This window comes from Suncus etruscus, chromosome 18 (genome assembly GCF_024139225.1).
Source record: "Suncus etruscus isolate mSunEtr1 chromosome 18, mSunEtr1.pri.cur, whole genome shotgun sequence".
NCBI lineage: Eukaryota > Metazoa > Chordata > Mammalia > Eulipotyphla > Soricidae > Suncus > Suncus etruscus.
The window spans coordinates 46,058,366-46,075,236 of record NC_064865.1 but is presented as its reverse complement, the minus strand read 5'-3'; the positions used below and the strand labels follow the sequence as shown (position 1 = coordinate 46,075,236).

At 44.1% G+C, this 16,871-nt stretch overlaps 1 protein-coding gene across 1 annotated transcript in view; it reads left to right on the top strand.

Moving 5' to 3' along the window:
• The window catches only part of ATXN1 (ataxin 1), a 373,070-nt gene extending 361,312 nt beyond the window's left edge, over window positions 1–11,758 (top strand). Inside the window, exon 6 of the mRNA XM_049765242.1 lies at window positions 10,680–11,758. Within this exon, the coding sequence (XP_049621199.1) occupies window positions 10,680–11,210 (531 nt within the window). The 3' untranslated portion in view covers window positions 11,211–11,758. The remainder of the gene's footprint in view (window positions 1–10,679) is intronic.
• The last annotated feature ends 5,113 nt before the right edge of the window (window positions 11,759–16,871 follow it).

Sequence of the window (16,871 nt, the reverse complement as noted above, 5' to 3'; positions counted from 1 at the left end):
CACTTTTGTTTGATGGGTCATGGGCAACAATAGTCTATTTCAGAAAGGAACAAGAATCAGTTTTAGGAAGACACTTTCTTAGCTCTGTAATGTTGCATCTCTCAGTTCCCCAGCACCCCCAAACAACAGGCCCCATCATAACTATCCATTTGACTCCTCTCTCAGTTTACTGTTTCCCCCTACTCTCAGCCCTAGATTCTGTATTTTGTGTGTATGTGTGTGTGTGTGTGTTTGTTTTGGGGCCACACCCAGGGGTCGCTCAGAGGTTACTCCTGGCTCTGTACTCAGAAATCTCTCCTGGCAGATTTGGGGGACCATATAGGATTCCAGGAATCAAACCCAGGTCTGTCCTGGGTTGGCCATGTGCAAAGCAAATGCCCTACTGCTGTACTGTCTCTCCAGCCCAGATACCTGGATTTTAGGCTCAGCAGTTTCCAGTCATGTTTTCTAAGATTAATTCTTTCACCCCAAGGCAGCCCTTGTTTTTAATAAATTCGCATTCATGCCCAAGAATGGAATTGTTGGGCACCATCTTTGAGTTTATAGGAGAAGCCTATAGTGTAGTTTGTGTTTTGTTTTGTTTTCTGGAACATAGCAAGGGAGCTTGGTGTAGAAAAACTGCAGGGTCAGGCCTTTCTAGCGGCCAACCCACCTTTCAAATTTTCCATCAGGAAACATACAGGGCCAAAAAAGATAGCTCAGTGGGCTGAGCACTTGCTTTGCAGATGAGGATTTCTATGAAAGTCTCAGTTTGTTCAATTCCTAGATCCCAAGCATGTGGGGTTACAAATGGATACCCAGGGTTGGGGAACAGAAGGAGCAAAGATTGGATATAGGTGAGAACCTTCATGGTGGTCTCAGTGGAAGAAAAAGAATAATGCAGGGTCAGCAGGCTATTTGGGGTGTTTGCATGGTCCTTGCCCTGGGGTGATACCAGCAGGTGGCTAGTGGCCTGATATGATTCACTGGCAATTGGGGATGTGGATGTGTGGTTTTTACTATCTGAGTGTGGTGGCCTGTCCAGGAATGAGCTCCAAATCAGTGTGACCCCCAACATGTCAAGATCTCTGAGCGCAGCAGGAGAAACAATGATGAGAAGAATCCCGGGGTGGGGAATTGTGGGAATTGGGACCCCAAGGGGCAGATGCAGAAATGTGGAGTCAGGTTGAAAACTAGCCCTGGGATGAATTGTCCTTCCAAGGGCCTCTTCCAGTTTCTGAATCCATTTACATGCATTTGTTCTCTGATTCCTTATATGAACTGGCAGCTACAGGGCCCAGCTTGCTTGCTTGGGGTCGAGCATGTTGAGCTCCTGGCCCTGGGGGCTCCCTGATCCTAGGACCCAGCCCTCTAGAAACATCTCTCTGAAGAATTTGGAAACATTCAGCTGTGTTAGCACCCCCAAGTTTGAGCTGAAAATACTCACGACAGAACCGATGGTTGGAAAGAAAACTACACTCAGAAAAGATGAGCTCACTAGGATTACTCAGGGATTTAGTGGTGAGCCAGCCTTTGTCATATGAAGATGGAGACAGGAGCCAAGACTTCTGCATCTGCTATTTCCCAGCCGAGGACATTAGCACTGATGAACCCTTCCCAGGAGCTCTTTGGGGAGCCCCATTCTCTGTATTTGGTCTGTGTGCTGCTGCTCCCTACCCCTGTCTCAGGCTCAGCATTGCCCAAAAAGGTCACTTAAAAATTTACTTAGTGTTAGCTTTGTTTGCTTCTTTGTTTTGGTTTTGGTTTTGGGCCACACCTGACAGTGCTCAGGACTGACTCTGGGCTCTGTGCTCAGGGATCACTGCTGGTGGAGCTCAGCGGATCACAGTGGGTACCGTGTAACCTGAGTCAGCCACATGCAAAGCAAGCATGTGGGCGACCTCCCTGCTGCACTCTGATCCTGTCCCCTCAATTTTCCTGCTGAAGTGACTATTCTGAGACCAAGGCTTTTCCAGACTCAGCGCCATTGTGGGGCTGCCCCATCTCTTCGAACCTGCTTCCCATCTCGGTGGCCTGCCCTGTCCCGGTGGTTCCCTTGCCCAGGCCCTGCCCTGGGTGCCTGTACCTTCTCCCTCCTTCAAACTGTACAAATGTGCTTTCTGTCTCCAGGCATCTCAGTTCTTCTGCTGGAGTCACTGGTGACAGCCTCTGGCATCAAATGGATTAGCTGGGGCCTAAAAATAGCGGAAGCTTTCTGAGAAGCCAGAGCAGGAGCTTGTATGGGCCTTTGCAGCAGGGCGGAGCCATGTGCCACCATTCAACATGCTGGAAGAAATGAATCCTACAGCAGCCCAGACCTAGACAGGGTGGTGACTGCCTAGCACTACTGCCTCACTGTTGGTGCTCATTCATCTCCTCTTAGGGCTTATGTCTGGAAGGTTCCTGCTGAGAAACGATGTCAACCTTCCCCACTTTTTTGGTTAGGGTGTATCTTCTACTTAACTCTTTCCCCATTTCCCTTCACACCAAAAGAAAAGCATGCCTTTTGTGAAATGTAGCACCCAGTTCATGAATGGGCAGATTCTCTTACATCGTTATGGAATTATAGCTCTTTTATTCTATTGGTAGAACTTTAATTTTTTTTGTTTGTTTTTGTTTTGTTTTTGGGTCACACCCGACGTTGCTCAGGGATTACTCCTGGCTGTCTGCTCAGAAATAGCTCCTGGCAGGCACAGGGGACCATATGGGACACCGGGATTCGAACCAACCACCTTAGGTCCTGGATCGGCTGCTTGCAAGGCAAATGCCGCTGTGCTATCTCTCCGGGCCCAGAACTTTAATTTTTAAAGCAGTTAGGAGTTAAACCTCCACCCCCCAACAATAATAATGAAAAAGAAGCAGCGAGTGCAGAGTTCTAGGATCCACAGAAGCTTTTATTTTTCCCTAAACAATTATTTGTGTGATTCATTCACTGCAACTTAGAAGTTGGTGTTACAACATTATTATTAAGGAAAAACACCCAGAGTTTGGACAATCAGGTCTGGTCTGTGGATTTCAGCAAATGCGCCATGCTTTGCATCAAGCACTAAGGATTCATTGCTTCCCCTGACACCTGTCACTTCACCTTCCACCACTATCTTCCTGCTCCTAGAAGCTTTGGAGACCCCTGACCATCCATCTCAGCACTGCATTTTCCAGAATGCCACAAAGCTGGACCTGTACAGAGTGAAGTGCTTTCAGACCGTTCCCCTTCCCTTGGCAATCCACAATGCACTATTCTGGCTCTGACCTCTGACGGTGTATTGCTTTTCAACATTGGATGACGGATGCATTTTAAGCAGATGCCAGGGAGGAGAGCAAGTGGTAGATGAGGATTCTAGATGTAGGTCGAGCACTGTCCTACCTGCATTTCTACTGCTGTCCCAGTGGAAACTCCAAGAGCCTAGTTAGAGTATGTGAGCAACTCAGCTTGTCATTTTGGGATTTGTGTCCAGAGGTGTCTGAGCTCCGGGTGTGGCTTTACTGAACAAACCTGATCTTTCCTTTTACCAAAGACTCTCAGGCTTAGCTGGAACTCAGTGAGATGTTTTAAATATAAATATTTTCACTTCACAAAGGATTGTGATTAATCGTATTCATTAATTACTTTCAAACATAGAGGCAAATGACTTTTATTTTTCCCCCTTCCCTACTCCTGCAAATGGCTTTCTTGCCCTGTCATCACTGCTGTGGGGTTTTCTAGTTTCTTCAAGGCTGAGGTCATTCGCAAATTGGCCCTCAGGGAGAGCTGGACTGGCTTCTTTCTGCAGGTTACAAGGGAACCGGAGCCACAGAGAGGAGCTCACAGACAGACTGGGTTTGTGCTTTGCATGCTGGAGAAAGCAGAGGTTTGATTCCCAGCACCACCAGGAATAACCACTGTCCCATGTGGCTGGAAAAAAATATGGGGAATAAAAGAACAGAATCAAGTTCTTCACTAAGTGAGAAATGTCACTGGAAGCAAGGCACAGCCATTGAAATCCAGCTTCTGAGTGATCTCATTGCTCCCAGATGCAGGAGGAATGTGTACATTTGGGAAAGTGTTAAGCAAAAATGCTCTTTAGAAAACAGCTGCTGGGGGCCCAGAGAGATAGCCTGGAGGGAAGGCGTTTGCCTTCCATGCAGAAGGTTGGTGCTTCAAATCCTGGCATCCCACATGGTCCCCTGAGCCTGCCAGGAGCGATTTCTGAGCATAGAGCCAGGAGTAACCCCTGAGTGCTGCCAGGTGTGACCCCCCCCCAAAAAAAACAGCTGCCTTATAAAAAAAATAAAACTTCTCTCATTCATTCACATTGAGGAAAGAGAGTAAAGGCAGGGGTGGGGTGAGGAGGAGGGAGATTTGGGATATTGGTGATGGGAATGTTACACCGGTGAAGGGGGGTGTTCTTTACATGATTGAAACCCAACTACAATCATATTTGTAATCAAGGTATTTAAATAAAGGTATTAATTAAAAAAAAAACAGGGGCCCAAGAGGTGACAAGGAGCAGTAAAGTGTCTGTCTTGCTGGTGCTAGCCTAGGATGGACTGAGGTCCCCCAAGCCAGGAGCAACTTCTGAGCGCACAGCCCAGAGTAGCCCCAGAGCATCACCTGGTGTGCCCCCCAAAAGAGAACTGTCTTAGGGCACTGGTTGTACCCCCCAAAAAAAACCAGATAGGGCATTTGCCTTGCAGGCAGCCAACCCGGGTTCAATCTCTGACATCCCATATGGTCCCCTGAGCCTACCAGGAGTGATTTTTGAGCACAGAGCCAGGAATAACCCCTGAGTGCTGCTGGGTGTGCCCCCCTCCAAAAAAAAAGGGGGGGGGAATGTGGGAAATGAAAGGCAGAGACTAACTGAAGCTGACCAAAGGACCAAGACTGTTCACATTTCATCCAGTGCATTTCTATGCTTCTGGCATTTGCAAAAATAGGTTACATTTGTGGAATGGGCAGTAAGGGTTAAAAAGCCTTGCTGAGCTGCCAGCTGTCATGTCACCTGCTTTGGTTTATCTTTGGTGCTGTCCCCCAAGAATATATTTCCATTGAGGTTTAATCATTCGAACCCCAGACAGGAGCATAAAACAAATGTTTTTTCGCCTAGCTGGATAAAGCTGCAAGAAACCTTGAGAGTGGAGAGAAAGGGATAAAAATGTGATTCGGTGAGATCCTGGAGCTCCCTAAATAGGCAGTTCTGGCTCAGCCCAGAAAACTTGCTGGGGTTCCAGGCTGGACCCCGGAAAAGCCGCTGCCTGCCTCCACTGCACCCCAGGTTTCCTCCAAGTTCCTTTGAGCCTTGGCTGTTGAAAGAAACTAGGCCAGGCACAGCCAGTGTCTCGACGCTGCTCTCTGTTGGCGAATTGCAGCATTGCAGTATTTTCTATTTATACCGAGCATCTACTTGGGCCTTGTGGAATATATAGTTTTGTGTTTGCAGGTGGGGGAAAGGTGAAACAAACGTGTAAGAAAATAATGCATTTAGAAAAATTGACAGTGGCTGCATAAAAATAAAGCAGTTATTGTATAGTGAAACTGGGTGTTGGTGGTGGATTATTTGAAATAGGGCAGTCAGGGAAACATTCTTGAGAAGGGTTGGCAAAGGGTTAGCCCCACAAGGCCAAAAGGGAGGTTCCAGCAGGAGGAAAGCAAGGCCTAACTGGAAGGATGCAGGCATCTTTGAGAAGTAGAGGGCCAGCAGAGGTCCCCGTGCCTGTGTCATACTAGTTTGGGCAAAGGGAGAAGGCAGTAGAGAGCAGTGGTCGTTTTCTAGAGAGTTCTTTCCAGGAGGAAGAACAGCTAGGATCGATTTGTGATCTGCATATGTGCAGAATCGAGTATGGTCTGATTCCAGACCTGGACCTGCTAAGCTGAGGAATGAGCAATCTGACCCCATGAAATGGGCCTGGGCGATGACAAAGACCCTTCGCTAGGTGAAGCCCGAGTGGCTGCTGTTTGGGACCTTGTAGGTTGAGGTCACCAAAGCAGAGAGGAACCCCAGGGTTGCCACAACCAACGGGGTCCTATGGAAACTTCTCCTTCCACTTCCCTTTTGTTCCCCATTCTCCGATGTGGTCCCCAAGCCTGCCAGGTGTGATTCCTGAGCACCGCTGAGTCGTGGTCCAAAAACCTAAACAAATTGTTATTGCTGGGTTTGTTGTTGTTGTTGTTGTTGTTGTTTTAGCCATGCCCTGCAGGGCTCAGGGTTTACTCCTGGTTCTGTATTCAGGGATCACAGCTGCTGATGCCAATCTGTGGTGTGGGGCATCAAATCCAGTCTGCCACATCCAGAAAAGTGTCCTCATTTCTGTATTATCTCTCTGCTCCTTCCTTCCTTCCTTCCTTCCTTCCTTCCTTCCTTCCTTCCTTCCTTCCTTCCTTCCTTCCTTCCTTCCTTCCTTCCTTCCTTCCTTCCTTCCTTCCTTCCTTCCTTCCTTTCTCATACCCAGTGGTGCCTAGGGGTTACTCCTGGGTCTGTACTCAGAAGTTGCTCCTGGCAGACTAAGGGGACCATATGGAATGATGGAGATTGAACCCGGGTCCATCCTGGGCTGACGGCGTGCAAGGGAAACGTCCAACCGCTGTGCTATCAGTCTGGCCCTACTCTTCATTTCTTTTCTTTTTTTCTTTTTTTTTGGTTTTTGGTTTTTGAGTTACACCCGGTGACGCTCAAGGGTTACTCCTGGCTATGCACTCAGAAGTCACTCCTGGCTTGGGGGGACCATATGGGACGCTGGGGAATCGAACCGAGGTTCGTCCTAGGCTAGCACTGGCAAGGCACGCACCTTACCTCTAGCACCACCACGTCAGCCCCTACTCCTCATTTCTTAAGGGAAGTATCTTTATTTACAATTTATGTGATCAGGACTTACTCTTGACTCTGCTCAGGTATCATTCCTGGCAGTGCCCTGGGGACCATGTGTGGTGCTGGGAATTAAACCTGGGTTGGCTGTTTGCAAGGCAGATGCCAACCCTCCTGTCCTCAATATCTCTCTAGCTCCTCATTTTCCAGTTTCAGGTAACCCAGGTCACAACATACCATAACCTATTTCATACCCAAAATAATGCCTGTTGACAATTATATGTTTTTGTTGGTGGTGTTAGTTTGGTTTGGTTTGGTTTTGGGGACTATGCCCAGTTGCACTCAGGGATTATTCCTGTCTCTGTGCTCAGAATTACTCCTGTCAGGCACAGGGAACCATATGGGATGCAGGAATTAAATCCAGGTCAGCTGCATGCAAGGCAAATGCCCTCATTGCTGTGCTATAGCTCCAGCCCCTGATGTTTTGAGATAGTCAATACTACCTCTTACAGGGGATCTGATGCAGAGAGAACCATATATCTTCTCAATGGGAAAAAAAATTCTTTAGTATGGTTTCTTCACTCACTGTTAATAATCACCTTATTTTATTTTCCCTTAATTCCAGAGTTTAACTCCAAATCTTATGCATGCAAGGAAAGTGGTTTACTGGTGAGCTACAATCCCAGCACAAAAATTAGGAGCCAGGGTGATAGTACAGTGGTCTAGTACTTGCCTTGCACATAGCCAGCAGGGGTTCAATCCCCAGCATCCCATATGGTCCCTCGAGCCCACCAGGAGTGATTCCCGAGGACAAAGCCAAGAGTAACCCCTGAGTATTGCCAGATATGACTCAAAAAGTAAAAATGAAAATAAGTGAATTTTCAAGAGTCTATATTCTGGACACAGAATATGTGTATGAGGCCCAAGTTTCACTCTCTGCATTTCACCACCTGAAAACAATATTGCTTATGCCTTTTTGACAATCCTATTTATAAAGCAAAAAATGGATATTTCCATATTCCTTTTTATTTTTTTTTGGGGGGGGGTCACACCTGGCAGCGCTCAGGGGCTACTCCTGGCTCTATGCTCAGAAATTGCCCCCAGCAGGCTCAGGGGACCATATGGGATGTCAGGATTCGAAACACCGTTCTTCTGCATGCAAGGCAAACGCCTTACTGCTGTGCTATCTCTCCGGCCCTCCATATTCCTTTTTAAATAAATGTTTTCATTGAATCCCATAAAATATTTATAAAATTGTTCATGATTGAGTTGCAGTCATACAATGTCCAACACTCCTCACCAATGCAAAAAAATGGATTTTTATAAATACTTTAGTGTAGTGTTTCTCAATGAGGGGGATCATATGGGGCCCAATGATGTTCCAAAGGGGATAAAGGTGAAATTCACATAAATGGGATACAGGAAGGAAACAAAGTCAGAAATATAGCAATTGTATTTAAAATATACTGGGAGCAAAATCTTTCCTGAGTAAAGGGGAGAAAATGAATGTTTACATATATTCAGACTGAAGCAAAAAATAAACTAAGGCATACATTATCCAGATTATTTATGTTATATAAGTAGTCGGGAGAAAATAAATTATTGCTGAGGATAAATATTAGCAAGAACAAGCAACTAGGAGAAAAATAGCTTTGTGGGCCCGGAGAGATGGCATAGCGGTGTTTGCCTTGCAAGCAGCCGATCCAGGACCTAAGGTGGTTGGTTCGAATCCCGGTGTCCCATATGGTCCCCCGTGCCTGCCAGGAGCTATTTCTGAGCAGACAGCCAGGAGTAACCCCTGAGCACCGCCGGGTGTGGCCCAAAAACCAAAAAAAAAAAAAAAAAAAAAAGATAAGAAACAATGTTTCTTATATACAGTGCTATATTAGGGGCCGGAGAGATAGCATGGAGGTAAGGCCTTTGCCTTTCATGCAGAAGGTCATCAGTTCAAATCCCAGCGTCCCATATGGTCCCCATGCCTGTCAGGAGCAATTTCTGAGCATGGAGCCAGGAGTAACCCCTGAGCACTGTCAGGTGTGACCCAAAAAAAAGAAAAATAGCTTTGCTCCTCACTGTCCATTCTTGTGTCCACATCAAGCCAAAAGTCTGAACGCTTTATATTAAATAAGAGAGGAAAAGCAGAGATGTGTTTGCGAGGCAAAGCTATTCCTGGAGTTACCCTGTATGTGAACAAAGGCAAAGAAATGGCGTGTGTAGAGAGTGGGCAATTATCCAGAGATAGTCTTTCTACTATCTTGCAATTAGGTTTAAATTCACTTGGGGTTTGTAACAATTCAATTTTCATGGGAATTTAATTTCTTTCATTTTATGCTATATGATAAAAAAGAAGAGAACAATGAAGTCAATTTTCAGTGACTTTTCTAAAAGTAGACTTGGTAATTTGTTGGCTTTTTTTTAGTTTCTAGTGTTTTGGGACTTTTTTTTGGCCTTTTTTGGGGGGGAGTGGGCCACACTCGGTGGCACTCAGGGGTTACTCCTGGCTCTGCACTCAAATATCACTTCTAGCAGGCTTGAGGGACCATATGGGGCACCGGGGATTGAACCTAGGTCTGTCACAGGTCAGCTCATGTAAGGCAAAAGCCCTATGCTGTGCTATCACTCCGGCCCTAGACTGGGTAATTTGGATCAACCCTCTTGCTAAAGGAAACTAAGTATTTAACTAAGTATTTTCTGAACCAGAAAAACAACGTGTAAGCTAATAACTCCCTTGCCCTCGTGGTACCAGACACCAGACAAGAAGTGAAAGGACAAAACAGTCACTGGTAAGGACCTGAAAGGGCTGGAAGTCAGCTTTTCTTTAAAGATGTTTGCAAATGTCAAACCAGAGTAGTTCTCAGTGACATTAAATGGACTTTCTGGTTGTCTCAAGCAAGGGCCTTTAGGATGAAGGTGAATGGAGGGAAGTTCAGATGTTCTCAGAAATACTCTGGTTCTGGTCCACATTGAGATTCTTTGCAGAAGGACAGCATTTGTCCAGTGAGCTAAGAAAACACAAGCATTCATGTGCAACTCTGGAATCAGCTGCAAACCCTAGCTCAGGGGGCTGTGTGCTGAGATGATCCAGGAGACTCAAGGGCAAGATTTGACCATCTTGTTTTCACAGAGACCAGCCATAAAGCTAGCAAATACTCTGAGTACTGAGTTGTACCAACTAGTAGTATGTGTGTGGTACCTAGTGCACGGAGCCGGAAAGAATGAAATGAAGATGGATTGCTGAGTAGCCCAGACTACAGACTGCTGATCAATAGCAACTTTATTAGGTCTCCCGCTGCATTTTTTTATTCTATCCTATTGGCCTGGTTTCCATGACTAGATCACGTGATTATGAACAAGGGTAGTTTATCACAAAGGCCCACAAACAATGGGGAAACGAAGCTAAAAGGATGGGAACAAAACTCAAGATGTTTGCTTGCTGTAAGAAATGGAAACCAGGGCCCGGAGAGATAGCACAGCGGCGTTTGCCTTGCAAGCAGCCGATCCAGAACCAAAGAAATGGAAACCAGATACTTGCATAGGAAACCCAAAGACTTTTGTCTGTAGCTGGGTCTAATTTTATTGATTCTATTGGGAATGACTGGGTTCATATGGGTATGTGAGCTGGGTTCCATGTTATCTCAAGCCAGCTGTCTCTAAGGCCAGTCTTAGTTTCTATATCCAGAGCATCCTCATGGATGTTCATACCAGAATGTTGGGCCTAAATCATGCCCAGACTTCAACACTAAGTAAACTTTGACACCTAACTTTTATTTTCTGTCCAACCCTTATATTCGGGTATATATATTTGCATTCCTGGCCCTCATTTGCAGAATGGTAGAATTTGCGTGTTGTGGAATTTTCCACCAGTTTTCCCAAGCAGATGATGTTTTCATCCCCTCTCTCTGTCTCTCTGTGTCTCTGCAGGTCAGTGTTGAAGTTTTGGTAGAGTACCCCTTTTTTGTGTTTGGGCAGGGCTGGTCATCCTGCTGTCCCGAGAGAACCAACCAGCTCTTTGACTTGCCGTGTTCCAAACTCTCCGTTGGGGATGTCTGCATCTCACTCACCCTCAAGAACCTGAAGAATGGCTCTGTTAAAAAGGGCCAGCCAGTGGATCCTGCCTGTGGCCTGCTGAAGCGTTCAACGCCTGATGGCCTGGTAGGCAGTAGACACAGGTACCCCGAGCAGGAGAACGGAATTAATCAGGGAAGTGCCCAGATGCTCTCGGAGAATGGAGAACTCAAATTTCCCGAAAAGACAGGATTGCCCGCCGCGCCCTTGCTTACCAAAATTGAACCCAGCAAGCCCGCAGCCCGGAGGAAGAGGAGGTGGTCGGCCCCGGAGACCCGCAAACTGGAGAAGTCGGAGGACGAGCCACCTTTGACTCTTCCCAAGCCTTCTCTGATCCCTCAGGAGGTTAAGATTTGCATTGAAGGCCGATCTAACCTAGGCAAGTAGAGGCAGTTTGGGGCCACAGCGAGTTGGCCCCCACTTATCATTTGTATCCAGATTACTGTACTGTAGGCTAAATAACACAGTATTTACATGTTATCCTCTCCCTTTAGGTTTCTGTTCTAACCTTGTCATTGGACTTACAGCTGGTGTGGCGGCAGGAGATAGGTGCAGATGCTTTTTTGTTTTTACCATTGGTGTCCAGCGGACAAGGGGCAGGGCAGGCTCAGGCAGCTCTAATGGCACCCAGGGTGGCTTTCCAGTGCCTGTCCTCCCCGGTGGGAGGCCTAGAAACATCTACAGGGGGCACTGACTTGCTTCTGCACAGAAATCCTGCAGGAAGGGCCAAGTCAGGGGCTGCCTGCGTGTGTGTATGCCATCCTTGGGCATCTCCACCTTTCTGCAGCTCGCTCTGTGCCCAGAAATGCAAGCCCAGGATTCGTGTCCCCTGGAGGCTGTTACAAGCAAAATCAATATCAGGAATTCCCGCTGCTGGGGCCTCCTGGCTAGGTCCCCAATTGTGGCTGGAAAGGCCACCATGTAAAAAAAACAAACTTTATTTTTTTCTCCCCCACCCCTCCAACTTATTTGACAATAAAAGCAACTTTTCATCCAATAGATATCTATTTCCCCCTATGGGGCCTGACTGCACTGAATTTTTTTTTTTAAGAGCAACTGCCACACGTGGGATTTTGTTTCTGCTTTATTAGTGCAGTGGTGTCTCGGGGTGGACCGGGCTGTCCCTGCTTGCATGGCTTCCAAGTGCAGGTGGTAGGCGAGCAAACAAACCCGTTCAGTTTCTGTGCAGTGTTAGGAAAACCAACCAGGTTATTACGTTTGACTTGGCTCCCAAGAGATTTTTGCAAACTGCCCTTGATGAAGTGAGAGCAGGGGAAGCTCTTTGCATTGGATTCACAGATTTTTTTTTTTGTCTTTTAACTCTAGTACTGTTTATAGTTCATGACTATGAACAACTCGGGTGCCACCTTTTTTTGTTTTTTCAGATTTCAGTGTGACGTGAGAAATTAGATTTTGAAGATGAGCATATAGATTATTTACTATCTCTAAGCACTTAAAAAAAAAAAAAAAACCAATGCTGTTCACTTTATTACCAAGCATCTTGGTCTATCCTTCAACAAGTACTGTATCTCACTTTAAACTCTTTGGGAAGACAAAAACAAACACAAGAAGTAAAGTTGCTTTCTTTTTTTTTTTTTTTTTTCAACACTGTAACTACATTTCAGCTCTGCAGTTTCTCACGAGCAAGATATGGGAAGTTTCTACGTGATTTCAAGGGATGAATGTAAATTATGAACTAGTCTGTAACAATGGATGGTCACCAAGGGGGCACTTTTTCACTTTGATGTTGGAGAAAGAATTCAAAGCTTCTGCAGAGCTGGCAGAGAAACTGAGAGAAAAGGGATGGAAAAAAAGAATACTCATTTTTGTTCAGTGTTTTTTTTTCTTTTTAAAGATGAACTTTTAAAGAACCTTGCGATTTGCACATCTTGAGTTTATAATTTGTGTGATATTCCTGCAGTTTTTATCTAATAACAATGTGGGAAAGGTTTGGGGGACTGAACGAGCATAAATAAATGTAGCAAAATTACTTTCTAACCTGCCTAAACTCTAGGCCATTTTATAAGGTTATGTTCCTTTCAAAATTCATTTTGGTCTTTTTTTTTTTTTAACCACATCTGTCACAGAAGTCAGGTGTTAGCAGGATAACTCTGAGAATTTTCTTCAGAATGGTTGAAAGAATTTTCCATGAAGACATTTATGTATGTGAACGAGTTTTTAAAAAAAAAAACAATTACTTTATTATTGTTGGTATTGATGTTATTTTCAGAATGACTTTTTCTTCCCATCTGAAATCAAGATTTTATGTTTGGTACAAGCCCAGAAAGGGTTTCCATAATTTAAACCTTTTATTCTCAGAGAGATGAAAAGATTGTGGGTTTTGAGTAGCCATCTTAAAATGCAGTTTAAAAGTTTTATAAGTGGAGAGAAAAAATTATATTTTCTTACTTTAAATGACTACAACTAATTTGAACCAATGCCCAATTTCCCTGTACCATTGAAAATAGAATTCCATTTCACAAATTAAAAAAAAAAAAATAAGTATAACCTCAAACTCACATCTTGGCTTATCTAGTATTTGTTTTCAGTTTCTTTTCACCAGAATTAACAGTTTATCAAAACCGTTTTTCTGGGGTGTACCAAAACCATTTACGGAGGTTTACGGCAACCAGTCTTGATTTCCTTTGAAATGCTAGCAGAGAACTGGCTTGGCCATCCTAAAAGTCATACTGCTTATTTAGTGCTGTCTTTTCTTCTTCTTTTCTTTCTTTCTTTCCCTTTTTTAGAAAAAAAATATTTTGTTTTTAAATGTGTCTTTTCAGAGAACTTGCTTAATCTTCCATATATTCTGCTCAGGGCACTTGCGATGACTAGGTTCGTTTTTCTTTTTTGTCTGTAACCTTTGATGATAAGAGGAAGAACCAGGCTGACATACTTTGTCTTCATCAGTAATACCATTATTGACAGCAACTCATGTGGACTCAGAAAAACACATCAATCCATCACCTTTGGGCTGACTTTCAGTATTGAACTAACTTGGATCCACCGAAACCAACACTATCATGGGAAAATATAACATGGTTTGCAGCAATAGGAACATACATCATCATTTGTGTGCTTCTGCTCTTTCAGGTATAGGAATTCTAATTGGTTCTTTCTAAACATGGCCCCATTTCATTCTCTTGCTTTTCCTTAGCATGTGCAATACTTTCTGTGCCAATAGAATCTGACCAGTGCGCTCTAGTTAAAAGCTCGTATATCCCTTTGGCTTGTTTTCCTGTCTGGTCCATCTTCCCTGTTCTGGCCAGAGGAATGGAAGCCAGAAAAGGGGGGAAAAAAATCTCTCTGCAGTTGACTTTCCCCTTGCTGAGGATATGAGCGCGGGAGGCAGGCTGTCTTCCCAGGAGCCCCCCTTCCCTGGTGTCTATCGCTGTGTTGCAGAAAGAGCAAGCAAAAGGAGATCTAGGGGGACAGCTGCAGTGCCCTTGTCATCACAAGGAATAGCGAATGTGAAGTCTGGAGAGGAAGGAGGCTGACTCCCGTCTAAGGTGCATTCTGGAGAAGTGTAGCCAGGAGCGACCCACTGGCCACGTCCTTTCCACGGTGGGCCAGGAAACACCTGAGATCTGTGTCCTTGAGACTTGGTACTGTGCTTCTGTATGGAGGCTCAGGCAGTGACTGCACCATGACTATCACTCCTTTGTGGCAGCTCTATCCTCGAATAGGAAGACCATCCAGAGGACAGGCCACCTCCTCACACATTGGCAGAAGCCCAGGGCAGCCTTTGTCACCGCTCCTGTGTAGCAGACACCCACAATGACAGGCGTAGACCTTTCTTCAGTGCCGTGCAGCTTATGAGGATCAGCTACGTGCCTCTGTAACTATGTCCACTTTGCAATATTTAACTGACAGCCGTCTTTTCGTTGGTTCTTTCCTGGTTTCCATTTTTAAACTAATAACAGCAGGCCTTTTGCGTTTACAATGGAACACAATCACCAAGAAATTAGTCAGGGCGAAAAGAAAAAAAAATAATAATAAGAAACCAACAAATAAGAACCTCTCTTTGTAGGGATTTCTAAATATATATATATATATATATATATATATATATATATATATATATATATATATATATATATATATATATAAAAATAATGACTGTTCCTTAGAATGTTGAACTTGAGAATTCTTTTGTCTGGACCACCTGGGGGGGGCTGGGGTGGGGGGGGATACAGACATGGATGCCACTTACCTCAAATCTTTTCAAGTGGAAATCCAAATTACATTTTCATTTGGACTTTCAGGAGAATCTTCTATGTCAGTCAATTTTTTTTATTTTTATTTTTTATTTCCCCCTACTGACCTGATTTGGTTTAGGAGATTTGATTTGATTTTTTTGTTTTGTTTTGTTTTGTTTTAAATCCCTGTCGTCGTTGATCTCATTTCTGCCTCTAAATTGTGACCCAGTATGTTTTCTGTTCGGTGAATGTGTTGGGTTTCCCCCCCACCAGGAAGTGGCGGCACCCTTCCTTCTCCCCTACAAGGAACTCTGCGGGACCTTTCACACCTCTTACTCAGGGACGGGGCTGGCGTGTGTGTGGTATACTGATGTGTGAGGAAGCAGCACTTTGACTGCTCTGGGGTAGGGTTGTACAACTTCAAGGAATGTTTGGATTTCCTGCATCTTGTGGATTACTCCTGTAGATCCTGCATAGATTGCAATATAATGCTGCATGTTCGAAATGAACAGTAGCTCCTAGCAAATCATAAATCCACTCTTTGCACATAGTTTGATCTTTACGGAAATATGTTGCCAAAATTTATTTTTGTTGTAGCTTTGGCATTTTTTTTTTCTGCGTTGGTCTTTTTTTTTTTTTTTTTTTAAGGAAACAATTGACAATACCCTCTAACATCTGTGACTACTAAGGAAACCTACTTCATAGAGAGAAGAAAAATAAATCTCAAATGCTTTTGAAGACACTAACGCCACGCTATCTCAGATACAGTTGAAGAAGCAGAACGCTTGGGACAGAGGGCCAGGCTTTTTGAGCTGTTATTGGTTGTCATGGTTACTGTTTCCTGCATCAACAAAGCAGCTCAACAAATTATGGTCTGTGGTCTCCCCAAAACCTTTGCACTTCCTATTTCCTGATCACCCAGGATATTTCCAGGTGAAAAATGGGCAAGTCTATAGAGCCCAGTCCAGCTTCCTAGTGGTGATTTTCCAGGAAAGGAAATGAAGCTTTTTCATTTTTTTGGCCAAGTGAACTGGAGCCTTGGTTTCCTCTACCTTTCGTGTTTTCAATCCAGAATTTCTGAAATAGAGGATGGAAAAACACATCAAGTAATAAATAAACCGAGAATATACTTTATTTTTTTAAACAAAGCACATACATACGCTATTATGTTTCCTCTCTTTTCCACAGACAGCGCTGTGTTTCTGTTGATAGGGAAACTCCAAACAATTTGCGCACCTCTACTCCGGAGCTGAGAATTTTCTTTTATATAGATGACCTCGCTTCAAATATGTTACCTTATTGATAGGGTTTTTTCCTTGTAGCACTATACCTTGTGGGAATTTTCTTTTGCTTCTTCTCTCTCTCTATCTATTTCTATGTTTTTTAAATGTACACCTAATTTGAGAAGCTGAAGAAAATAAATTTTTTGAAGCACTCACTTTGAGGAGTACAAGTAATGTTTTTGTTTTTTAAAAAAAATAATTGCACAAAAGAAAAATGAATGTCGAACGATTCATTCAGTGTTTGCAAGATGGATCTGTTGAAACAATGAGTTTCATACCTTGTATGTAAAAAAAAATGAAAAAAGCATAAAGGTTGAAAGTTACATGTTTTTTTGTATATAGAAATTTGTTGTGTCTACATGATCAGATTTGTATGGTTATGGCCTGGAAGAATTACTGCGTAAAAGGCTCTTAAACTATACCTAGGCTTACTTTAATGTTTTTGTTATATAGAGTTGTCTTCTGGGGAGGGTACTTCTGTAGTCTTCAATTTGAGAATCCTGTTTCATTCCTCTGCGGAAAGTACTTCTCTGGCTCCCTTTTTAGTTGAAACTCTTAAGCCATTG